The sequence below is a fragment of the Nomascus leucogenys genome, chromosome 22a, assembly GCF_006542625.1.
Source record: "Nomascus leucogenys isolate Asia chromosome 22a, Asia_NLE_v1, whole genome shotgun sequence".
Lineage (NCBI taxonomy): Eukaryota > Metazoa > Chordata > Mammalia > Primates > Hylobatidae > Nomascus > Nomascus leucogenys.
In genome coordinates, this window is record NC_044402.1 from 54638738 (window position 1) to 54663770 (window position 25033).

At 53.9% G+C, this 25033-nt stretch overlaps 2 protein-coding genes across 2 annotated transcripts; one reads left to right on the plus strand and one right to left on the minus strand.

Annotated features, from left to right (window-relative positions):
* Positions 1 to 39: 39 nt before the first annotated feature.
* Positions 40 to 5600, plus strand: LOC100584476 (putative gametogenetin-binding protein 1). Its single transcript, XM_003281544.2, has 6 exons — positions 40 to 374; positions 1030 to 1139; positions 1517 to 1666; positions 2192 to 2323; positions 3273 to 3391; positions 5550 to 5600. The coding sequence occupies exons 4-6, from the start codon at positions 2227 to 2229 to the stop codon at positions 5598 to 5600; spliced, it is 267 nt and encodes an 88-aa protein (XP_003281592.1). The 5' UTR covers positions 40 to 374; positions 1030 to 1139; positions 1517 to 1666; positions 2192 to 2226.
* On the minus strand, positions 2710 to 9940 carry LOC100585019 (putative uncharacterized protein encoded by LINC00336). The gene is made up of 2 exons (XM_003281546.2): positions 9599 to 9940; positions 2710 to 4443 (listed from the first exon to the last, which is right to left on the minus strand). Exons 1-2 carry the CDS (start codon positions 9936 to 9938, stop codon positions 4187 to 4189), a joined length of 597 nt encoding a protein of 198 aa, XP_003281594.1. The 5' UTR covers positions 9939 to 9940; the 3' UTR covers positions 2710 to 4186.
* Between the last annotated feature and the right edge of the window lie 15093 nt (positions 9941 to 25033).

Consider the following 25033-nt stretch of genomic DNA (forward strand, 5'->3'; position numbering starts at 1 on the left):
ATGGAGGCCCCAGCTCCGAAGCCGCGATCATGAATTTCGGGCTGCTCCTCCATGTTCCGCTACCAGGGTGCCATTTCCCTGATGATGAGCCGAGCGGGACGTGTGGGGAGGAGGGGGCCAGGATCATCTGCCTTGCTGCCCCATGCCTTCTCTGTGGTCGTACCCAGGGGCTTCTCAAAACTGTCACGGCAGCCTCCCTCAAAGCTGGGCATGGGGGGTATGGTGACCTACACCCACAAGAGCAAGAAAGCTGGGGGCAGAGAGGTGAAGTTAGTTCTGCCCATAGCAAGCCCGGAGGTGTCGGGCAACCTGCCTGAGAAGGAGGGGAAGGAGCCAGCAGGGGACGCCTCTGGGAAAACAGGGGCCTCAGACAGGTGAGGGGCTGGAATTGGGGGGTACCCAGGTGGGCAAGGCCTGGGACAGAGGTACTGAGAAGAGGCCTGGACATGAGATGGGGGAAGGGCATGGGCCTGAGATGGGGGACCCATGCTGGGGAGGGTCTGGGGAGGGAGGCCTTGGATGGGTAAGGGCCTGGGACAGGGCACCTGGTGGGGAAGGACAGGGAGATGTGGGTGGGGCCAACGGACAGAAGCGTCTGGTGGGGAGGAGGCTGGAGATGGGGGTTTGGGTTGGGGAGGAGGCAGAGATGGGGTCCTCCCACAAGTGAGGGGTTGTTGATGGGGGATACCAGATATGAAAGAGGACAGGCTAGGGAGTAGAAAGGGAATGTGCCAGGGCCGTGGGGGCGGGGGGTCCTGTTGCTCCCAGCTCCTTCTGCAGGCCTGGCAGCCATCCCCTGTGAGACAGGGACCCACCTCTCTCTCTGACCCCCACTCCCTCATCACCCTACTTTTGAGAGCGATAATCCCCCTCTATGATGACCCCAGATGCAGAGCAGGGGGTGATGGGAGAGGAAGGCTGGAGAGGGCTGGCAGACCTGTGGGTGAGCCCTGCGGGGAGGTTTAGGGGGTCTCTGCCACATCTTTGAGCCCCACTTGCCTCCCTCACCTGACTGTGCTTTGGGATTAGCAGCCACTTTATCCAGATCCTGCAGTTGAAGGAAGAAAACCTGCAGAGAGCCACAAGGCCCCGTTAGGTCAGCCCTGAGGCCTCCACCAGAGAGGAGTGTCTGCTTGAAGGTGAGTGTGGTGGCCATAGGCATAGGGCAAGCACCAGAAACAGACCCTCTTCTTGTAGAACTTCTTAGGGGTGTGGGGCCTGGCAGGACACGGGACACATTTTGAGGGACTGCTGGAGTCGGACTGCCTGGGTTCAAATGCCAGTTCTAACATGCTGAGCCGTGCGATAGGTGGCAGCTTGCTCAACCTCTCTGCGTCTGTTTCCTCGTCTTTAAAGTGGGAATATAATAGTAGCTATCCTTAAAGGAAGTTGCAAGGATGAACTGAGATACTCTTTGTAAAATGCCCAGAGTGGTGTGTGGCACACAGTAGGCATTTGCTAAAGAAAACAGGGCAACCCCACCCACAACTCAGCCCCCGTGTGCTTGCCCTCTGAGGCCTGGACCACCCCACTTGCTGCCAGCCTGTCAGTGAGCACCACCCCATTCACAGGAGACCTTGTGTTGGCCTCTTCCAGGGTAGAGGCGACTCCCTGGAACCACTTCCACAGTTTGGACAAGGAGCTTCAAAACTCGGCCATGGCCAAGGTCTGTGGGTGATGGGGGCATGAGGCGTGGGTTGGGGCCTTTCCCACATCAGGCTGGGCCCCAGAATATGTGGCCTGGGCCCAGAAGGAGCAGTCCCCTTTCTTTTTTTTTTTTTTTTTTTGAGACGGAGTCCAGGTGGGAGTGCAGTGGTGTGATCTGGGCTCACTGGAAGCTCCGCCTCCTCCCGGGTTCACGCCATTCTCCCGCCTCAGCCTCCCGAGTAGCTGGGACTACAGGCGCCCGCCACCACGCCCAGCTAATTTTTTGTATTTTTAGTAGAGACGGGGTTTCACCATTTTAGCCAGGATGGCTTCGATCTCCTGACCTCGTGATCCGCCCGCCTCGGCCTCCCAAAGTGCTGGGATTACAGGCGTGAGCCACCGCGCCCGGCCGCACTCCCCTTTCTTAACCTTTTGGGACATGCTCCCTCCTGCTTCCTGTCTTGCCTAGGGGTGGGGTGGGGCTGCAGGCCTGGGGTCCTGGGCCTCCTCACGTGCTCAGAGACTGGCTGGACTCCTCTCCAAGGTTTGCCCAGTGAGGAGAAAAGCTAGGAAGAGAAAATGAAGGAAGAGGACAGCTCATTCAAGCTCTGTGTCCCAGGCATTGTTGCCCTCCAGTCGCCACTGAACAAGGCTTTCAGATCCACAGACACAGTGGGTAAGGGCTTCCGCCCCTCCCCTCCCACGTGCCCCCAGGCCCAGGAAGCCTCTCTTAGGCCGGCGGCTCAGGGGTGCAATACCAGCAGGTACCACCAGATGGTACCAGAGGACCTAAGATGACCACCCGAGACCGGGGAGCAGCGTGTGGCTGGGCTGGAGGCCACACTAGGTGTAACTGGGGTCTTCCTCAGGGTTTGGGAGGTGGTGACTGCGGGGGTGGTACTACTCAAGCACCACCCTTTCCCCCAGCCCAGAGGCTTCTAACGCCTTCAGTGGCTGCCTCCATCCCTGGTTTTCCCATCATGCACTGCTGTGACAGAGCCCCACAGGGTCCTCTCTCCCAGTAGAGCCCCGGGCAGCCCAGACATGGACAGCAGCTGGGTTAGTGATGATAGCATACATAATATGATGAAAATCGTGGTTCACATTTACACAGCCATTAATAGGGCAGACCCTCTTTAAGCACTTTTCATAAAATACTGCATTACGACTCTGAGGTAGGTCCTATTGCCATCTCCAGTTCACGGTGAGAACTTGCCCCATGTCACACAGCTAGTGATGGGCAGAGCTGGGACTTGAGTGCAGGCATTTTGGGTTCCAGATCCAGGCTCTTGAGTTGGCTGGTGGTGGGGGCAAATACCTGCCCCTCACATGCTGTCCCCAGAGGGTGAAGATGCAGGCTCTCATGCTGCTGCTGCCGGAGAAGGCCCTCAAAGAGTGAGCTTCCTGGGGAAGGCAGGGGCGAAGGAGGGGTGGTGCCTGGCTGGCTCCATGTCCTGGAAGAAGAAAGGGCTGTGGCTGAGGGTGAGCAGGAACCACACAGAGCTGGGATGAGGCTCAGGGAGCGGTTGCACCTCTGGGTCCTTGGGTTCCCAGCAGGCTACTCCACCCTACTCCTGCCTGTCCCCTGCCATCTCCCTGTCCCCTGCCATCTCTCTGGCTCTCAGGTTTCCTGGAGTCAGAGTTGAAGAAGCTTCTGGGAATGCAGCAAGAGTCCCACCTCTGGAAGCTAGGCAGCCAAGAGGGCCGAGAGCTGCTTACCTGGCCAGAGATCACCCTGGTGGAGGTGAGCACTGTGGATGGCCAGGTACGCTTGGCCCATGCCAGACCACCAGCTCCATCCTGGAGAAGGTGGGGCTGGAGGCTTACCATCCCTTCCAGGCCCTGGGCCCTGGCTCCAGCCCCCACTGTCTGGGTAGGGTAGGCATAATGCCTTCTTGGTGGTAGTATTTCTGAATTCAGGACCCTGGCCCCGTGAGTGAGCGCACACTGCATGCACATAAACACACACACACACACACTCTTCTCCATCAGTCTTTCTGTTTCTCACTTGACTCAGAGTCACAATGTCCATTTTTTTTGTCTGAACTTTGCTATTCATTTGCTATGTGGCCTTGGGCAAATCCCTTCCTCTTTCTGAGCCTCAGTTTCCTCATCTGTAACATGAGTGAATTTGTCTAGACAGGCTGTAAGCTTTCCTGTGCATCTGTAATTCACATGATGCTGCTGTTTTTCTAATCTGTCTCCCATTCTCGTCCATTCCAAACACACATAGGCTCAGGGGAGCGACCCCGCTGGGTCAGACCGAGTACCATCCTGCTGCTCCCCTTCCTTGACATCCACCTTTAAAGGTTAGGCCTGTCTCAGCTTCTCTGAGTGCACATTGATGGATCTGTTGAAAATGTGTCAATGACCTTTTTGGTTAATTTCCATCTATTCATCATCTCATGCTTTTATTCAGTGGACATTTGCCCTGACAGTCTATGTAGCTTACAAAAGGAAAGGGCATGGGGTTTGGAGGCCAGAGGTTTTAGTCTGGCATTAGCTTGCTCTGTGATGTTGAGTAGAGGCCTCAGTTTCTTTACCCGTGAAAGGGGACTGTTGCAAGGACCTCCTGAGATGACGAGTGTGCAGCTGTAAGCTGCAAAGGCACTCCCTTGCGGGGGCTTAGCACAGTGTGATTCACTTGGGAGCACTGCCTGTCAGAAAGACTTGCCACCTGGGGCTGGGTGCAGTGGCTCACGCCTATAATCCCAGCACTTTGGGAGGCTGAGATGGGCGGATTGCTTGATCTCAGGAGTTTGAGAAAAGCCTGGGCAACATGGCGAAACCTTGTCTCTACAAAAAATACAAAAATTAACCAGGCATGGTGGTGTGCATGTGTGGTCCCAGCTACTTGGGAGACTGAGGTGGGAGGATCACTTGAGCCCCGGCAGTAGAGGCTGCAGTGAGCTCTGAGAGTGCCACTGCACTCCAGCCTGGGCAACAGAGCGAGACCCTGTCTCAAACAAAAAGAAAAACATGCCTGCTGGGCACTGACGGGCATCCTTCTGATTGCCCCAAGCCCGCCTGCATGCCCATGTCACAGGAAGCCCCTGTGTCACCTCATCCATAGCCACATAGGTTGTCAGCACCTGGCAGAGCCCCTCACTTTTGTCTTTTCACATCGAAGGGTTTGAATCTTGGGATCTGCCCTCTCTGGTGCCTCCCTCTTCTTCCCATCCCCTCCCCAGCCAGCCTGCCCTGTCCCAGGAGTCACAGTCCTGGGGTTGCCTGAGTACCGCTGAGAGGCCTGGGTCATTTCTGGGTGGTGGCAAGTAAGGGCTCAGCCCAGTCCTCACTTTGGGGACAGAGCTGCCTGAAGAATACCTTTCCCCAGTGGGTGGTTTTTTTTTCTATTATCTTAGGTTTATTATCTTCTCAGTATTATCTTTATTATTTAGGTTCATTGCCTTCTTTTTTTTTTTCTCATTATTATACTTTAAGTTCTAGGGTACATGTGCACAACATTTTAAAGGTCCTGTCCTCATCACCATTCCCATCTCCCCTTACTGCCCTCAGGGACACTGCGCTGAGGTGGAAGGAGGCTACCCCCAGCCTTTGGGGAATGCTGGGGACCTACGGAGGGGCACAGAGGAAGCAGCAGCACCACCTTGGGCTTGAGGAGAGGCCGCAGACCCCCCTTGGGGTGGTGTCCAGAAGTGAGGGAGGGGAGAGACTGGCTGCGGTGCTGACTCCTGGGGCTTCCAAGGAACCCCCAAGTTGGAGGGAGAAGGGATTCTCCATTTTGTGGCAGGGAGGTGGCTCAGGGTTGGTGGAGCTGTGCCAGCCGAGGGGAGGTGGGGGAAAGGTGTCCTCGGGTGCTTGTCTCTGGGGGGCAGGGGGAAGGTTATGAGGTGCAGAGAAGACTGAGGCATCTTCCTTCACCCATTTCTGCCCCCCAGTGCCTGCTTCTTGAGGAGAAGGATGAGATGGGAAACTGGCATCCGGAGTGAAGCCGGTGCTGGCCCTGAGTCTGCCCTGCCCAGATCCCTGGAGCTAGTACATGGGGGTATCTCTCTTCTTAGGGTACATCTAAGGAGCCCCTGTGGCCAGCGGGTCTTGAGTCACAGTGTCCATGTGTCTGTAGGATGGGCCTGCCTCAAATTCTATCCCACCCAGCCAACTCGGGCCTGTGATGTTATTAATAAAAATCTGCTTGACTTTGGCCTCACTGTTGGCTGTCTTTGGACCCCGCCCCCCAATCTTCAACCCTGGAGCAAGCCCAATCTATCTGAGGTCTTGATCTCATCCCCAGTCGGTGCCCATGGGGCTGCTAGGGCTGCCCTCCTGCAGAGTGGAGGGGTCGCAGCAGGGCATCTGTGCAGAGAGGGCAGGAGGTCTGGTTGGCCTGACCTGGGGCTGGGGAAGGACCCAGGGCCCAGAGTGCCAGGGGACCCTGCTGCCCACAAGCCCTGCCCCTGTTAGGAGGGGTGTCCCTGACTTCCCTCCCTCCCTAAGTTCCCAGGCCATGCTGCAGCCTCCTAGGGAGGATCCGGGAATTCTCCAGCAGGAAGTTCCTGCCTAGCCAGCCCAAGGACAAAGCCAGGAAAGAGGCCCTGGGATGGGGGATCTGCCTCGGGAGGGCGGGCCTGGGTAGGCCAGGGGTCCCTGGTGTCCAGTGTTGCCTAATCTCAAAAGTAAGGGTGGGCTTGGGATGGGGTGCATAATGATGGGCCCTTACTGGCCAGGGACGGAGACCGACACACCTGGCTTCCCAGAGATGAGATGGGCAGCAGGGCCAGGCCTAGTTTGGACACCAGGAGGTGCTGTTCACCAGAAGGTCCTGCTGGCTTCCCTGTGGGGGTCCCCCGTTCCTTCTTTCTGCCTGGGTCCAGGCTCTGAGACCCTTCAGCAGATGTATGAGAAAAAGAGCTCACTGTCCCCAACTCTTTTCAACATGACTGCTATCCATGGACACTTGTCTGATGGTCCCCATGGGTCCCCACTATGTCTAGCCTGAGGCCTGTTGCAGAGCTGAACTTCAATATCAGAACGTGATGGCTATTCTTAGTAATCGCTGTGATTGATAACAACAGCTGTTGGTTGGATGGCCGGCCCTGTGGCCACAGACTTGGCGTGGGGAGACAGAAACTGTAGCAGCCTGGTCCCCTGCCCTGGCCCAGGCCAGCCCAGTGAAGGTGGGAGTCCCTGCCTCTGTCCCCCGGCCTGCAGGGTGTGGGTGGAGCCTGGAGAGGGCAGAGGGCTTTCTCCTGGATTTCCTGGCCAGAGCCCATGGAGTCCTTGACTCAGACTCTGAGCTGGGGCCGGGTGGAAGGGCCCATCTGGACTGCCCCCCTGAGTCAGCCAGGAGGCGACCTTGTGACCAGATGATTCACCTGTGCCCTAATTGCCCTGTTAATCATTTCCTCCCAGAGTGTTCTCTGTTGGGAAGGGTGGGGCCTTGCAGGGCTTCCCTGGGAGCACCTGGATGAGCGGGGAGGGGCGGAGGGGGGCAGAAACCTTGGTTCGGGGTGTGGGACCTGGGCTGGTCACCCTTCCTCTCTGTTCCTCATTTTCCCTGTCTGTCCAGTGAGGCCCATGGCACCTTCTTGTCCACTCCTGGGATTCCTCTGAACTGCGGGGGTCTGTGAGGCTGGGAAGTGTGGTGTGCTGGCGCTGTCCCTGGAGCAGGAGGGGGTCTGTGTGCTGGAGTAGTCCTGAGGGCCTCTTCCCAGACACACAGCATCCTGGGCTGGTTTCTGTGGAAGGGCCTGGCTTGACATTTCTGGGTGGTGAAGGCAGAGGTGACCCAAGGACCTGCTGTCGGGGAAGGCCCCGTGGGTGAGTGCAGAGGGCTGGACTCCGGTCAAGGCCAGAATGGTGAGAGCCCAAGCGTTCCTGAAAGGCCTCAGAGAACACTGCAAGGGCAGGCCTGTGGGGTGGGGCTGAGGACTGGGGATCCTGAAAGGCCTCAGAGAACACTGCAAGGGCAGGCCTGTGGGGTGGGCCCGAGGACTGGGGAGCATTGCAGCATTGCCTTCTCCCCCTTGCAGAGAGACATCTGGGGACAGCTTCCACGGACCCTCCTGCAGCAGCTCACTCACTCGGCCTAAGGGCCGGCAGGACTGAAGCCCAGCCCATCACACTCACTCACCAGGCCCTGGGAGGGGTAGCATCCCCCTGGAGGGTACCTTTCCTAACTTGCTCAAAAGAGACAATGGGCTGGCAGTGGTCCTGATTAGGTCCATGAGGTTTGGAGCATTGCGAAGGGACTTGCCATGTCTCTGTCACTCTCCTGGTCTCTCTCTGTTGGTATATAAGTGTGTCTCTGTGTGTGTGTTTCTGTCTCTGTCCCTGTCTCCCCCTGTCTCCCAGTGTCTCTGTCTCTCTCACTGTATCTCAGGTGGGATGAAGGCAAAAGCAAAGCAAAGAGGCACCCAGGTCCATTCTGAGAGAGTTTAGGGACTCAGTGGTGGCTGAAAGGAAGGCAGTGGGTTGGGTCATTTAGGAGCTGGGGGTCAGAGTGGGTGGTCCCAGGAAAATGTGGGCAGGGCCAAAGATGGGCCTGTCCACCTCAGGAGACTGTATGATCCCCCTCCTGTGGCCCCCTGGTCAAGACCTCCCAGGGAGATGGTGCCTCAGGACCTGCCTGGGGTAACTGGGGGTCAGCCTCGCCTACACTAGGGTGAAGGGAGGGCAAAACTGGAGATTTTGCTCCCCTTCTCAACTGGGAGATGAGCTGGAAAGCAGAGAGGCAGAGGGGAGAGACTCAGCTGGGTTGAAACCCGGCTCCCACTGCAGCAAGCTTCATATCATATGAAGGCAAACAAGTCTCATATCTCTCTGAATCTCAGTCTCCACATCTGTGCAATGGGTGAATCATAGGCTTCTCATGTGAGCTGAATGAAGAGCTGCTTGGCTCACAGAAGATTCTCAAAGAATCCGTGGGGCCGGGCACAGTGGCTCACGCCTGCAATCCCAGCACTTTGGAGGCCATGGCAGGTGGATCACCTGAGGTCAGGAGTTCGAGACCCACCTGGTCAAAATGATGAAACCCCATCTCTACTAAAAATACAAATAAATTAACTGGGCATGGTGGCGGGCACCTGTAATCCCAGCTACTCAGGAGGCTGAGGCAGGAGAATCACTTGAACCCGGGAGGCGGAGGTTGCAGTGAGCCGAGATCGCGCCATTGCACTCCAACCTGGGCGACAAGAGTGAAACCCCGTCTAAAAAATAAGAATCCATGGAACCATTTTTATGAAGCATCTACTACATCCTAGTCCTGTTCTAGGCACTGGGGAATAGAGCAATGAGCAAGACATACACAACTCCACTTTGGGGGACTTACATTATTGCTAGTGAGATAACAGATACTTCAGGGTGAGAGGTGCTATGAAGAAAGCTGAGACTGGATAGTTGGGGGGATATCACAGAGGGATGGGGAGGCCTTGCTGAGGAGGTCGTGTGCCGGAAGCCAGGGAGGGAGCCATCTGGGGGAAGGGCAGCCGCGGGCACAGCAAGTGCGTTGCCCTGAGGCAGGAGCAGGCATGGTGGGTTTGAGGAAAGGGATCCCTGGAGCTGGAAAGGCATAAGTGGGAGGGGGTGGGACAGGAGGTGAGGTCAGAAAGGAAATGTGGAGATGTGCTTTGCTGATCAGAGGTTTGGGGGTTTGTTTCTTTCTCTTTTTTTCTCTGTCGCTCAGGCTGGAGTGCAGTGGCGCGGTGACAGCTCACTGCAACCTCCACTCCTGGGCTCAGGCGATCCTCCCGCCTCAGCGAGGACTGCAGGCGCGCGCCACCGCACCAGGCTTGGGTTTCTCGGATCCAGTGTGGAGTGATGCGATGTGGTTTGCATTTTTAAAGCTCCCTGGGCTGCCGAGGAGGGAAGGCTGTAGGGGGCGGGGCCTGAAACAGGGTGGCAGGTTCCGAGGCTGCCGCAGACGTGGGGCGGGGTCGACTGGCTGTGACTTACTGCAGAGGGTATGAGGGGGAACCAAGAGGGTACTTACCACTAGGGGGAGCGCCTTGGCCAGCACCTCTGCTCAGTGGGGAGCCAGGCCCCGCCCCAGGTGGTACCTTCCCCCTTGCCCCACATGAGGGGCTTGTGGGGGACTTCGTCTCCATCATCCGCAGGGTGCAGCGGGGCGGCCTGGGACCTGGAGTCCGGGAAGAGTCGAAGGCCTGTGGGCGGCCGAGGTCACGCGTGGGCGCCTGCGGGGGGAGGGCGGAACCAAGAGGTTGGCACCGCAGTGCCTGTGTGCCCCGAAGCTCAGCAAACACGTCTGGGCCACGACTGCCCGGCCACCCCAGGCTCCAGCGGAGCTTGCGTACCCGGGCAGGCGCTCGCATCTGAGAACTGCCGAACCGTGCCACATTTCCGTTCCTTCTGGCCTCGCCCTCAGGGGTCGACCGGCGGCGGAGCGCGGGGTCTCCTGTGCTGAAGGCAGCTCCCTGGCCTCCAGAAACTCACGGTCAGTGGTGGGAGGGCCAGAACAGACACGCGCAGTTAAGAACCAGATGTCTATTATTTACAGAAATCACCCTGTGTCTTAATTTTACCTACTTGCTTGTTGGATGCTTGTCTTTATGTATTTTTCCACTTTGCTCTAGTGCTCTGATGCTGGGCAGCCATGCAAATGTCAGAACTACTTTTTATTGATGTCAGTTTGGAAAGGGGATATCTAAAATAGCATATATTCTCAAAGTTTTGTGAAGTTACAATAAACTTCTTCCCTATTAATATATTAAAAAAAAAAAGAACCAGATGATGATGTTGCTGTAGTACAGTTTGGAGACTGCAGAGAAGGAAGCAAGCAATGCCAGCAGGGAGGAATCCAGAAGGCTTCCAGGAGAAGGCACCATTTATGATTTGGGCTTGTATCAGGAGGAGGAAGTTGACAGGTGAAATAAGGGGAGGGCATGCCTGCAGGCGAACAGTCTGTGATTAGGAAGTGTCCAGTCTGCCCCATGACCCCACTGTCCACCTTCCTGACCAAGTAGGAACCATTTGGACTCCTCTATTGTCCTGGGCCTCCTTGTTTAGTCCACCCTTTTATTTTATTTTATTTTATTTTCATTTCATTTCATGAGATGGAGTCCCGCTCTGTCGCCCAGGCTGGAGTGCAGTGGCGCGATCTCGGCTCACTGCAGGCTCCCCCTCCCAGGTTCACGCCATTCTCCTGCCTCAGCCTCCCAAGTAGCTGGGACTACAGGCGCCCGCCACCATGCCTGGCTGATTTTTTGTATTTTTAGTAGAGATGGGGTTTCACCGTGTTAGTGCGCCTGGCTAATTTTTGTATTTTTAGTAGAGATGGAGTTTCACCATGTTGGCCAGGCTAGTCTCGAACTCCTGACCTCAGGTGATCTGCCCTCCTTGGCCTCCCACAGTGTTAGGTTTATGGGCGTGAGCCACCACACCCAGCCCACCCATTTATGTTTAGCTTATTTTCTCTCCGCCATCTGTCCCACTCAACACCCCCACTCTCACTGCCTTTGCTGGAGCCCTAAATCACTGCCCTAGCCTTCTGTCCTCTCACTGCATCTGCCTCACCACTGCCAGGGTGTTGTTGGCTCTCTTCCTCTCTCCCCCTCTATAACCCCTACCCATCCTGTACAGCTCAGCCATGGCACCTACTCCAGCCCTGGTTTCCTCACAGCTCCCCGGTTTTAGGGCTAATAGGATTCACTGCATTTCTTTACTTGCTCTCCCCACGGGAGACAAACACAGCATGAAGGCAGGCCCTGGGGGTGCGGGCAGGGGTTTCGGGGGAGCTTTGTTTCCATTGTCTGCAGTGTCCAGCATGGTGTCAGGTTCAATATATGGCACTAGACTGAATGAGCAGAGGGTGGCTTGCAGAAGGACGCTTGCGAATAGGGGTGGATGAGAGCTGGAGAAGCAGGCAGGGGCTGGATTACATAGGGCCTTACAAGCCAACTTAAGCAGCTTGGCATTCATCCTCAGGGCAATGGGAGTGAGGGCTGGAGACCTGGGAGAGTGGCCTGGTAAGATGTACAGCGAGGGGGCAGGGGCTAATGTGGAGGCCTTCACAATGGTCACAGTGAGAGAGGAGTGGACCTGAGCTGGGACAGTGGCAGGTGGAGTGGACAGGAAAACAAAGAAGTGGTTCTCAACTGGGGACAATTTTACCCCTGCCCCTCGAAACATTTAGCATTGGACAGCCCCCCATGACAAGGAATGATCTGGCATAAAGTGTCAACAGCACTGAGGGTGAGAAACCCTGCCCTAGAGGAAAACCCAGAGAATTGCCTGCTGGATGGAGGGAAATGGAGCGCATCTCAGCCTGAACTCTCGGAGCCACGCTGAGGCCTGGCTCTTCTGTATTTTAGCCATGTAACAACCCTGTAACAACTCAGCCTCTTTGCACATCAGTTTCCTCGTCATTTTTGGGGGGTTTTGTTTGTTTGTTTGTTTTTGTTTTTGTTTTTTCTGAGACGGAGTTTCGCTCTTGTTGCCCAGGCTGGAGTGCAATGGTGTGATCTCAGCTCACCGCAACCTCCGCCTCCCAGGTTGCAGCAATTCTCCTGCCTCAGCCTCTCAAGTAGCTGGGATTACAGGCATGCACCGCCACAACCAGCTAGTTTTGTATTTTCAGTAGAGATGGGGTTTCTCCATGTTGGTCAGGCTGGTCTCTAACTCCTGACCTCAGGTGATCTGCCTGCCTCGGCCTCCCAAAGTGCTGGGATTATAGGTGTGAGCCACTGCGCCCAGCCGGTTTCCTCACCTTTACTTTTTTTATTATTTATTTATTTTTTTATTTTTTTGAGACAGAGTTTCGCTATTGTTGCCCAGGCTGGAGTGCAATGGTGTGATCTCAGCTCACTGCAGCCTCTGCCTCCCGAGTTCAAGCAATTCTCCTGCCTCAGCCTCCCGAGTAGCTGGGACTACAGGCATGCACCACCATGCCTGGCTAATTTTGTATTTTTTTTTAGTAGAGATGGGGTTTCTTCATGTTGGTCAGGCTGGTCTCGAACTTCCAACCTCAGGTGATCCGCCCACCTCGGCCTTCCAAAGTGCTGGGATTACAGGCGTGAGCCACCGCACCGGGCTTTCCTCATCTTTAATAAAGGTATTGGGAGGATTAAGTGGTTGAATGCATGTTCAGTGCCTAGGAAGGAGACTGACACATAGTAAGCACTATGTCCCTGAACTACTGTGATTCTAAAGCATCAGGCCTCTGTCCAGACTCCTGCACTGACTCCACGTCGCCCCAGTCCTTCAAGGGCTGACAAGGCCCCTGGCATCTGGCTCTCCCTACGTCTACGACCCCATCTCCTATTGCTCTCCTTCTTGTTCTATGTGCTCTGTCCACCCTGGGTTCTTTTTTTTTGTTTTTTTTGAGATGGAGTCTCACTTGCTCTGTTGCCCAGGCTGGAGTGCAGTGGCACAATCTCAGCTCCTGGGTTCTGCCTCCGCCTCCTGGGTTCAAGCAATTCTCCTGCCTCAGCCTCCCAAGTAGCTGGGATTACAGGCATGTGCCACCATGCTTGGCTAATTTTTGTATTTTTAGTAGAGATGGGATTTCACCATATTGGCCAGGCTGGTCTCGAACTCCTAACCTCAGATGATCCACCCGCCTCAGCCTCCCAAAATGCTGGAATTACAGGTGTGAGCCACTGTGCCCAGACGCACTCTGGGTTCTTTGCTGTTCCTTGCCCACACCCAGCTTACCCTGCCTCAGGGCCTTTGCCCTTGCTGTTCCCTCTGCCTTGGAGGCCCTACCTCTGGGAGTCTGTGTGATTCACTACCTCACTTCCTGAGGCCTCTGCTCAGCTGTCACTTTCTAAGGGGGTATTTCTAAACCACATAATATTTTAAAAAAATAAATAAATAAGGCAATGGGTGCCGTGGCTCACACTTACAATCAGTCCCAGCACTTTGGGAGGCCAAGGTGAGTGGATCGCTTGAGCCCAGGAGTTTGAGACCAGCCTAGGGGCAATGAGGTGATTTTTTTATTTTTCAACAGCTAATTTTTGTATTTTTAGTAGAGACAGCATTTTGCCACATTGGTCAGGCTGGTCTCCATGCTGGCCAGACTGGTCTTGAACGCCTGGCCTCAAGTGATCTGCCTGCCTCAGTCCCCTAAAGTGCTGGGATTACAGCATGAGCTACCGTGTCCAGCCCATTTTGCCCTGCTTTATCTTTCCTCAGATCACTTTCATCATCTAACATATTATATATTTAATTTATTTATGTGCTTATTGTCTGTCTCTCTTAACTGGAATGTAAGTTTCATGAGGGCAGGTATTGTTGCCTGTTTTGTTTGCTGCTGTGAGCCCGGCTGCCTAGCCTTTATAAAGTTTTCCTTAAATAGAGCCAGGCATGGTAGCTCGCATATGTAGTCCCAGCTGTTTGGGAGGCTGAGGCCAGAGGATCACTTGAGCAAGACCAGCCTGGGCAACATACCAAGACCCTGTCTCAAACAAAAGTCAAACATAAAATATTCCTTAAATAGTGCTTGAATGAATGGAGTGAGTGAAAAACTCTACTAGGAGTCAGAGAAGTAGGAAGAGAATGGAGAGAAGATAGGATGGTACAAAGGAGTGCAGGGGCTGAGTGGACCCTGAGAGAGGCTAGGGTCCTGGCCTGGCCTGGGGCACGGAGCCTCAATCGTCTGCTTTCCCCAGGCCCTTCCAGCCAGGTCTGCTCTGCTTACCAGCTCCTAGACATGGCTCTTCCAGCCCAGGCAAATGGCCAGGCCTGAACAGAGTGTCCTTTCCCCTCTGATAAGCTGCCTCCTTTCATGGGCACGAAGGGCAGGACGTGTCCTGCTACTCAGGAAGTGCCCAAGGGCCTGGGTGGGCCCCTGGAGTGGGCAAGGGGCTGGGCATTTGCCACCTTGGCAGCTACCCTGGGTGGAGGCAAGGCAGAGAGGAGCAAGGGGCAGGGGCCAGGGCAGATCCCTACTCCTCTCCAACATGCCCCACTCCTCATTCAGTCAACAAATCTCTATTTTAATTTTTTTTTTTTTGAGACAGAGTTTCACTCTTGTCGCCCAGCCTGGAGTGCAATGGAGCGACCTTGGCTGACTGCAACCTCTGCCTCCTGGGTTCAAGCTATTCTCCTGCCTCAGCCTCCTGAGTAGCTGGGATTACAGGCGCCCCCCATCATGCCGGGCTAATTTTTTGTATTTTTATTTATTTATTGAGATGGAGTTTTGCTCTTGTTGCCCAGAATGGAGTTCAATGGTGCAATCTCGCCTCACCACAACCTCTCCCTCCTGGGTTCAAGCAATTCTCCTGCCTCAGTCTCCTGAGTAGCTGGGATTACAGGCATGCACCACCATGCCTGGCTGATTTTGTATTTTTAGTAGAGATGGGTTTTCTCCATGTTGGTCAGGCTGGTCTTGAACTCCCAACCTCAGGTGGTCCACCTGCCTCTGCCTCCCAAAGTGCTGGGATTACAGGCATGAGCCACTGCACCTGGCCAACAAATCTCTATTGAGAGGCTGTTGGGAGTACAGCTGTGAACAGTCCCTGCCCTAGCTGGGTTTCTATGATTGGCTGCAGCTCAGCTTCTTTTGAACCTGAGAGACCAGGTGTAGGTTTCCAGCCCCCCTCACCCCAACAGGCCTTTTTTTTTTTTTTTTTTTTTGGATACAGAGTCTCAGTCTGTCGCCTAGGCTGGTAGGCTGGAGTGCAGTGGCACAGTCTTGGCTCACTGCAACCTCCGCCCCCTGGGTTCAAGCAATTCTCCTGCCTCAGCCTCCTGAGTAGCTGGGATTATAGGCACCTGCCACCACACCTGGCTAATTTTTGTTTTTTTTTAGTAGAGACGGGGCTTTGCTCAGGCTGGTCTGGAACTCCTGACCTCAGGTGATCCACCTGCCTCAGCCTCCCAAAGTGCTAGGATTACAGGTGTGAGTCACCGTGCCCGGCCCTGAATACAATTTAAATGCTATGTAAATGGTTGTTATACTGTACTGTTTTAAAATTTGTGTGTTTTTTTTTTTTTTTTTCCCCAGATATTTTCAAACGGAAGTTGTTTACATCTGTGGATGTGGAGCCACAGATACAGAGGGCCGACTGTAGTAAGCAGAACATTGCCTCAAAGCCCTTCCCGGTTCATTCCTTAGTCCCTGCCTACCATGGCTCCTAGGCTAAACCCTTGCTGGACTGGACCCAAAGCTGGGCCATGGCTCACTGGGCTCTGAAAATACAATGAGGGAGTGAGGCAGGCTGCCCATCATTCCTCCAGCCCCCAGGGGGTAAACAGAAAGCACTTGGCCAACCCTGGTGGCAGTGAGCAGCCACGCACCTGACAGATGAGCTGCTAGCAGCACGTCCCACCCCAGTCCCTACTGTTTGGCCAGGACCAATATGTCCCTGATGTTTGCCTTTGTGCCCATGCTGGCCGTTAGCCAGGCCCTGCCCTCAGCCTCTGGCACCCCACGTCTCCAAGGCCTGAGATCCTATCCTTGGCCTACTGGCTGAGCAGGGTGAGAGCCGGATGAAGACAGGATGAGCCGTCACCAAGGATCCGGGCCTCAGGGAACTGAGGCCTTAGATGTGGCTGGGGCTGGAGTAAACACTAGAAAGACTGACTGGCAAGAGAAGGGCATGTGGGAGGGAGGCTGGGAAAAGGGCTGCCTCTAGAGGGAAGGGAATGTCTGGGGCTGATGGAGGGAGGAGATGTTTTTCTGTCTACTTTTTTTTTGAGATGGAGTCTAGCTCTGTTGTCCAGGCTGGAGTGCAGTGGCATGATCTGATCTCAGCTCACTGCAAGCTCCGCCACCTGGGTTCACGCCATTCTCCTGCCTCAGCCTCCCGAGTAGCTGATACTACAGGCGCCCGCCACCAGGCCTGGCTAATTTTTTTGTATTTTTAGTAGAGACGGGGTTTCACCGTGTTAGCCAGAATGGTCTTGATCTCCTGCCTGGTGACCTGCCCGCGTCGGCCTCCCAAAGTGCTGAGATTAGAGGCGTGAACCACCACTCCCAGCCTGTCTGCCTTTTTGTTGTTGTTGTTTAAGACGAAGTCTTTCTGTGTTGCCAGGCAGGAGTGCAGTGGCGCGATCTTGGCTCACCGCAACCTCCGCCTCCCAGCTTCAAGTGATTCTCCTGCCTCAGCCTCCTGAGTACCTGGGACTACAGGCGCGTGCCATCACTCCCAGCTTATTTTCGTATTTTTAGTAGAGACAGGGTTTCACCATGTTGGCCAGGATGGTCTCAATCTCTTGACCTCATGATCCACCTGCTTCGGCCTCCCAAAGTGCTGGGATTACAGGCGTGAGCCACCACGCCCGGCACCCTGTCTGCCTTTTTACCACTTGAACATTCCTTGTGACTGTGAAACTTGGTCCAAATACACACATACATGCTTACATGAACACGAAGATAGATGACAGCTGGGAGATAGCTGCCGCAGTTGCCCTGGATGCCCTGCCTGCATCCCTCAGCTTTCCTCTGCACCTATGAAGCCTGTTTACTGAGCTCTTTGGCAACTCTCTGCCCGAAGGTCTTTTTTCTGGCTGTGGGAGGTTGGCTGGTCATGGCCACAGGGCAGGCTGGAGGTGCCAGGGAGTTAAGGCCCCAGAAGCAGCCTTCAAGCAATGATCAACCAGCAGTTGATGAAAAACCCTGCTGGGCACGGTGGCACGTGACTAATCCTAGTGACTCGGGAGGCTGAGGTGGGAGGATCACTTGTGCCCAGGAGTCCAAGGCTGCAGTGAGCTATAATCCTGCCACTACACTCAGGCCTGGACAACAGAGCAAGATCTTTTTTTTGAGACTGAGTTTCACTCTTGTTGCCCAGGCTGGAGTGCAATGGCATGATCTTGGCTCACTGCAACCTCTGCCTCCCAGGTTCAAGCGATTCTCCTGCCTCAGCCTCCTGAGTAGCTGGCACCGGCTGGGCACGGTGGCTCATGCCTGTAATCCCAGCACTTTGGGAGGCCTAGACAGGCAGATCACCTGAGGTCAGGAGTTTGTCAAAGACAAGTTATTTATTTCCCAGATACAACGGTAGTACAGGCATTGGGTAAGCATTCTTATTCCCAAAGAGAGAAATTTACCAAAAGAAAGGGTCAAGACACCCCACACAAGTCCTAAATCCAGCAGGGCAGTCATTAAATTTTTTTTTTTTTTTTGAGACAGAGTCTCGCTCTGTCCCCCAGGCTGGAGTGCAACGGTGCGATCTTGCCTCACTGCAAACTCCGCCTCCCAGGTTCCAGCCATTCTCTTGCCTCAGGCTCCCAGGTAGCTGGGACTACAGGTGCCTCCCACCACGGCCGCTAATTTTTGTATTTTTAGTAGAGACGGAGTTTCACCTTTTTGGTCAGGCTGGTCTCGAACTCCTGACCTCAGGTGATCACCACCCTCAGCCTCCCAAAGTGCTGGGATTATAGGCATGAGCTACAGAACCCGGCCCAGTCATTAACTCTTAAAGCTCTGAAATAATCTTCTTTGACTCCATGTCCCATATCCTGGGTAGCTCTGCCCTTGTGGCTTTGGAGGGCGCAGCCCCTGTGGGTGCTCTGCATTGAAGCTGAGTGCCTGCAGCTTTTCCAGGCTCAGTATGCAAGCTGCCCGTGGCTCTACCATTCTGAGGTCTGGAGCATGGCAGCCTCCTTCCCACAGCTCCACTAGGCAGTGCCCTGATAGGGACTCTGTGGGGATTCCATTTCCACATCTCTCCTCCCCTGTGGCAGGCTGTACCTCTGTGGCAGGCTTCTGCCTGGGCACCCAGCCGTTCTCATACATTCTCTGACATCTAGGGGAAAGCTGTCAAGCCTCCTTCATGCTTGCACTCTGTTCACATGCAGACTTAACACCACATGGAAGCTGCCAAGGCTTACGGCTTGCACCCTCCAGAATGGCAGCCCAAGCCATACCTGGTGCCCTTTGAGCCACAGCTGGACATGGAGCAGCTGGGATGTGTGCAGCACTGTCTCAAAGCTGGGCAGGGCAGCAGGACCCTGGGCCTGGCCCAGGAAACCAGTCTTTCTTCCTAGGCCTCTGGGTCTGTGATGGGAGGGGCTGCCTCTAATGGTTTCTGAAATGCCTTCGAGGCCTTTTTTTTCCATTGTCTTGGATATTAGCACTTGGCTCCCTTTTATTCTTGAAATTTTCTCTAGCAAGTGATTGCTCCACAGCCTGCTTGTATTCCTCTTCTGAAAATGCTTTTTTCATGAGCCGGGCACAGTGGCTCACGCCTGTAATCCCACCACTTTGGGAGGCTGAGGTGGGTGGATTGCCTGAGATTAGGAGTTCGAGACCGGCCTGGCCAACATAGTGAAACCTTGAGTCTACTAAAAATACAGAAAGTTAGGTGGGTACCTGTAATCCCAGCTACTAGGGAGGCTGAAGCAGGAGAATTGCTTGAACCCGGGAGGCGGAGGTTACAGTGAGCCAGGATCATGCTATTGCACTCCAGCCTGGGCAACAAGAGCAAAACTCCATCTCAAGAAAAGAAAATAAAATGCTTTTTTTTTTTTTTTTTTTTTTTGAGACGGAGTCTCACTCTGTCGCCCAGGCTGGAGTGCAGCGGCGCAATCTCGACTCACTGCAAGCTCTGCCTCTCGGGTTCATGCCATTCTCCTGCCTCAGCCTCTCTGAGTAGCTGGGACTACAGGCGCCCGCCACCACGCCTGGCTAATTTTTTTGTATTTTTAGTAGAGACGGGGTTTCACCGTGGTCTCGATCTCCTGACCTCGTGATCCGCCCGCCTCGGCCTCCCAAAGTGCTGAGATTACAAGCGTGAGCCACCGTGCCTGGCCGAAAATGCTTTTTTTCTTTCTCTGCCACATGGTCAGGCTGCAAAATTTCCAAACCTTTAAGCTCTGCTTCCCTTTTAAATGTAAGTTCCAACTTTAAGTCATTTATTTGCTCCCATATCTGGTTATAGGTTGTTAGAAGCAGTCAGGCCACATCTTGAATGCTTTACTGCTTAGAAATTTATTCCATCAGATGCCCTAGTCATCACTCTTAAGTTCAAACTTCCACAAATCCCTAGAGCGTGGAGACAATGCAGCCAAGTTCTTTGCGAAGGCATAACATGGGTGACCTTTGCTCCAGTTCTCAATAAGTTCTTCATTTCCATCTGACACCTCATCAGCCTGGCATTCACTATCCATCTCACTATCAGCATTTTGGTCACAACCATTTGACCAGTCTCTAAGAAGTTCCAAACTTTCCCTCAACTTCCTGTCTTCTTCTTAGCCCTCCAAACTCTTCCAATCTCTACCCATTATTCAGTTCCAAAGCCACTTTCACATCTTCAGGTATCTTTATAGCAATGCCCCACTCTTGGTGCCAATTTTCTCTGTTGGTCCGTTCTTGCATTGCTCTAAAAAAATACCTAAGACCATGTAATTTATACAGAAAAGAGGCTTAATCAACTCACAGTTCTGCAGGCTGTACAGGAAGCATGGCACCAGCATCTGCTCCTGGTGAGGGCCTCAGGAAGCTTCCAATCACGGTGGAAGGCAGAGGGGGAGCGGGCATACCACATGGTGAAAGAGGAAGCAAGAGAGAGAGCAAGGAGAGAGGTGCCACATTTTTTTTTTAAACAACCAGATTTTGTACAATACCCAGAGTAAGAACTCATTCATTACCATGAGGAGGGCACCAGTCATTCAAGAGGGATCCACCCCCTTAACCCAAACACCTCCTACCAGGCCCCACCTCCAACATTGAGGATTACATTTCTTTCTTTTTTTTTTTTTTTGAGATGGATTCTAGCTCTGTTACCCAGGCTGGAGTGCAGTGGGACGATCTCAGCTCACTGCAACCTCTGCCTCCTGGGTTCAAGCAATTCTTCTACCTCAGCCTCCTTAGTAGCTAGGACTACAGGTGCATGCCATCATGCCCGGCTAATTTTTGTATTTTTAGTAGAGACAGGGTTTCACCATTTTGGCCAGGGTCTCCAACTCCTGACCTCGTGATCTGCTCACCTCGACCTCCCAAAGTGCTGGGATTACAGGCGTGAGCCACCGCGCCTGGTGAGGATTACATTTCAACATGAGATATCCAAACCGTGTCAGTCCTCTACAGTTGTTACTTCATAATCCCCACTTGACAGATAAGAAAGCTGATGTTTAGAGAAGGCTTTGTTCAAGGTTAAGAGCTATACTGGCCAGGTGTGGTGGCTCACACTTGTAATCCCAGCACGATGGGAGGACAAGGCAGGTGGATCACAAGGTCAGGAGTTCGAGACCAGCCTGGCCAACATGGTGAAACCTCGTCTCTACTAAAAATACAAAAATTAGCCAGGCACAGAGGCAGATGCCTGTAATCCCAGCTACTCAGGAGGCTGAGGCAGGAGAATCGCTTGAACCTGAGGCGGAGGTTGCAGTGAGCCAAGATCATGCCACTGCACTCCAGCTTGGGTGACAGAGCAAGACTGCCTCAAAAAAAAAAAAAAAAAAAAGAGCTAGGCAGTGGCAGGTTTGCCTGGAGAGCCTAGGCTCCAAACAGGGGTGGTCCCTAAGCACTGACTGCATTGTGGAGAGCAGAAAAGAGAGAGGCTAGAGGTCCTTGGCATGACCTTTCAGGAAGGAAGACATTTAAGCTGAGCCTTGAAGGATGGGCAGACGTTGGGAAGATGAAGAGTCATGTGGAGGGCCTTCGGCCTCAGTTTTCTCATCTGTCAAGTAGGCCTAATAATAGTACCCTTTCCATAGGGCCATTTGGGGATTAAGTGAGTTGATATAGACATAAAGAGCCTGTAGTAACTGTTCACTAAATGCTAATTATTATTGACTATGAATGGGAACAATGTGAGCTGTCGGGTGTGGTCCTGGTTGGAGGTCTGAACAGGTTCCAGAGGCAACCTTCCAGTTCCCGATCCCAGCACCCAAGCCCTGAAGGGAGAGAGCTGGAAAGGCCAAAAAAAAAAAAAAAAGGTTAATCACTCTGGAGAGTCTGGAGCCCCTGAACTTAGGATTTTAGTCAGGCAGGCTGCATTCCTGCATTTTCCTTTTTCAAAGAACATCACAACCTCTGTCACCCAATCTTCACATCTCCATTCCCAACAACCTGGAAGTCCTCCCTGCTGTCTAACCTCTTGGCTTCCTCCTGTGCATTTTGTCTGTGGGGCAAAGGGAGAGCTAATGAATTTCAGTGATTGGCAGTGGAGTTGGCTGGAAGCAGGGCAGGTGGAGCTTGTGTGTGGTCCACAGACTGTGGTGCCAGAGAAAACTCACCCTGGGTTCAAAGGCCTGTCTGGCTCAGGATGGAGGGAGTGGGCCAGGGGCCGCCACCGGAAGGTGGAATCAGAGATCTTGGAGGCAGCTGCAGGTGGAGGCTGGAGACAGGCTTGGTGAAGTCTCTGTCCCAACTTCGAGGCTCCTCCCAGCCACTGCTGGGGAAGTGTTTGGGGCAGGATCTGTGAGGGGTCCTCTGCCAGGCTGCTCTGCCTTTGTCTGGGCATAACTCTTGAGTGAAAAGAGATTCTCCTCCCAGATTCCCCAGCTGTGACCCTTCTGCAGCATGGAGGTGATGCCTCCAGGCTCTGGCGACAAGCAGACCCAAGTTTGAGTCACAGCTCTGTCACTTATTAGCTTGTGACATTGAGCAAACCCCTTCACCTCCCTGAACTTTCCTTATGTGAAAAATGAGGATGCCTTGCTGGCTATACAGCCTTCACCAACCTGTTAAACAGCTGAGTCTCCATTCCCCATCTGGAGCATGGGAATGATCCATTAGCTGTTTGATCAGCAGCAAGTCCCAACAGCTTGGTAAGCCTCAGTTTCCTCATCTGTAAAATGGGGACTAGAACGAGTTGACTAAGCACCAACACACCTAAGTACCATGGCACCACCTAGGGGTGGGCATCGGGTGTTGGAGATGGTTGGTTATTTGTTCCTCCTTTCTGAATCCTCCCCATGTGCCTCACCCTGGGTAGCTTTCCTCTCCGCTCTCCCAGCCAACTCTGGACAAACACAGAGAGCTGCTGGTATGCTGGGGTCACTCCTGGGAGTGGCTACATTTTGAAATAGAGCATAGAATGACAGCAGTGCCAACCACAGGAAGGAGCTGCTGATGTTTAGCTTGGCCCAATCCATGTCTATCACAGGCTTGCAGGGGGTCAGGAGCTGGGTTGCAACTGGGGGTCATGGCAACCAGGGGCACCAAGGCCCTTGGGGAGTCCTCCCCCTCATGCCCCTGCTTTGGCTGGGAGGGGAGAGGAGACTGCCGGCCCAATGGTTCTTCAGGGTTGGTTCACCCAGGGACTCAGGCTGACTGGGGGCAGTGCTTGGCAGGAATCCATCTCTGTCTTCTGGGAACCACCCTTTGGAGCTGAAGGAGACTGATCACAGGCCCTTCCATCCCTGGGGACCCCCTTCCAGGGACCCTGAGATTCCACACTTTGCTGCTTCCTGCAGCAAAGTGACAGGGATCCCAATGTTTCCTGTGAAATGAGCCCTGCACAGGGCTGGCACACAGCAGGCCCCCACTGAGGGTCTATGGGATGAATGAGTGATTGGAGATGCGGAGGAAAAAGCAGAGGACCTAGTTTGGCCCTCAGCGCCCCTCCGAGTCCTTCCATGGGCTCTGCTAGGCTGCTCCTCTGTCCTGGGCTTCCTCCCTCTCCACAGGGACATGGGAATGCTGGGATTAATGTCCCCAGTACTACCCTCAACCAAGAAGCACAGGAGTTAGTGGTTAAACAACCTGCTCCCCACCTTGGCTCTCCTGCCCCTTGGTGGGACAACCTGAAGCTGGAGGGCACAGCCCCTGAGAATGTCGCCAGCTGGGTAGAGCCCCTGTGCCAACCAGGCTTGTGCTTCCCAGGATCTTCTCCCAAATAAACTGTTATCCCCAAGTCCTGGCCTCAGCGTCCACTTTAGAGGAACACAAATGAGCCTGGGATCCCAAGCTTTGCTACTACCAGCTGTGTGACCATGAACAAATGAAATAACATCTCTGAGCCTCAATTCCCTCACTCATCTGGTGTCTCTATGATGGCTGCTCTCCACCGTGGTGAGGGTAGCAGGATAGCATTGCCTGGAAGGGTGGGGTGCAGTCTATGGACTGAGAGCACCTGGTTGGTTTCCTCTGGAATTGCTCTCCTGGGGTGGTGAAGCTGTCTGCATACTGTAAAAATGGATGCATGACATTGCACATTTTTCAGAAGCCATGGAACTGCACAAAATGAAAAATGAGCCCTCATGCAAACTGTGGTGTTTCATTAATGATAATGTTTCAATATTGGTCCCACAGTTGTAACACACTTATCACACCAGAGCACCAAGGTAATCATAGGGGAATCTGTGAGAGGGTGAGGGGGGTATATGACAACTCTACATTATCTGCTCAATTTTTCTGTAAACCTAAAACTGTTCTGCAAACTAAAGTCTCTTAATTAAAAAGAAAAAGAGCAATCTGTGGGCAGCCAGTGCAGGGCTTTCTTCAGAGTTGCTCTCCCAGGAGCCCCACCCACCCTGGATGAGGGTCAGAAGGGAGGAGGACGTTGGCTGGCCTGCCACATGCATCAGCTAATCAGCAGGATGATTAAGCCAGTGGACTCCTTCCCTGCCTGGGATTCCAGGAGGGACTGGCCTGGTCACAATGTGGACTCAGGAGGTTAGAATTTTCCTGTGAAGCAGGCGGATGCCCTGCCCGTCCCAAGGCCCTTGGGAGGCTGAGGAGGGGAAGCAGGTGTGGAGAGAGAATGAAAGCCACCTCCCCAAGCATGACAGCCTGTCTGGTTCTATCAGCTCCTACACTGTGACGTGCCCCATCACCCCCTCAGTCTAGGGGCCCCAGAGGGCAGAAAAGTCACCCTCACACCCCATATCCTGTCATCTCCAAGGACCGCTGTAATTTGCTCTTGACTCCCTTGAATCTGCCCACTTCTCTCCTTTCCTGTTTCCCTCCCCAACACCCAGCCCCAGCACCTGCTGCCTGGACCCTGTGGCAGCCCCTCCCAACAGTGCTGCACTCAGAGACTGGGAGTGGGCTTCAAAACCCAGCTACCAGCCAGTCCTCCCAGGCAAAAGCCCTCCATGGCTTCTCATTGCTTAAGACAAAGACCAGTCCCTTCCTGTGGCTCCAAGTCCTGCCTGGCCTTGGCCCCATCTCTTGCCGGGGCCCCTCCTGCTCCATTACAGCTGCGCTGCTTGCTCCTTCCTGGAGCATGTTCACTGTGTTCCTTCCTGCCTCTGGGCCTTTGCACTTTCCATTCCCCAATGCTTAGAATGTCAGTTCAAGTGTCACTTCCTCAGGGAATCCCTCCTGCCTCTCCCTGCCTCCCCACCCATCCCCTACTGCTCTAGCCTCCCTTGGGAGAGCTCCAGTCTTGTATCATCACACCCTACTCTCCCACAGCACATGGCAAAGTTGGAATATAATTTAGGTAAGTGATTCAGACCTGCACTCAAACTTGAATTCCAAGAGGGCAGGGCTGTGTCTACTTGGGGTCACTATGGTACCCCAGCATCCTGTACAGCAGTTGGCACACAGCGCAGACTCAATAAATATTTG

Coding starts and splice junctions, on each gene's coding strand:
- LOC100585019 (XM_003281546.2), bottom strand. CDS start 9,938: ATGCGAGCGCCTGCCCGGGTACGCAAGCTCCGCTGGAGCCTGGGGTGG. Junction 4,444..9,598: donor CCAAGGCGCTCCCCCTAGTG/GTAAGTACCCTC, acceptor TATTTTTTGTAG/AGACAAGGTTTCGCCATGTT.
- LOC100584476 (XM_003281544.2), top strand. CDS start 2,227: ATGAAGGAAGAGGACAGCTCATTCAAGCTCTGTGTCCCAGGCATTGTT. Junction 2,324..3,272: donor CAGATCCACAGACACAGTGG/GTAAGGGCTTCC, acceptor TCTGGCTCTCAG/GTTTCCTGGAGTCAGAGTTG. Junction 3,392..5,549: donor CAGAGATCACCCTGGTGGAG/GTGAGCACTGTG, acceptor TCTGCCCCCCAG/TGCCTGCTTCTTGAGGAGAA.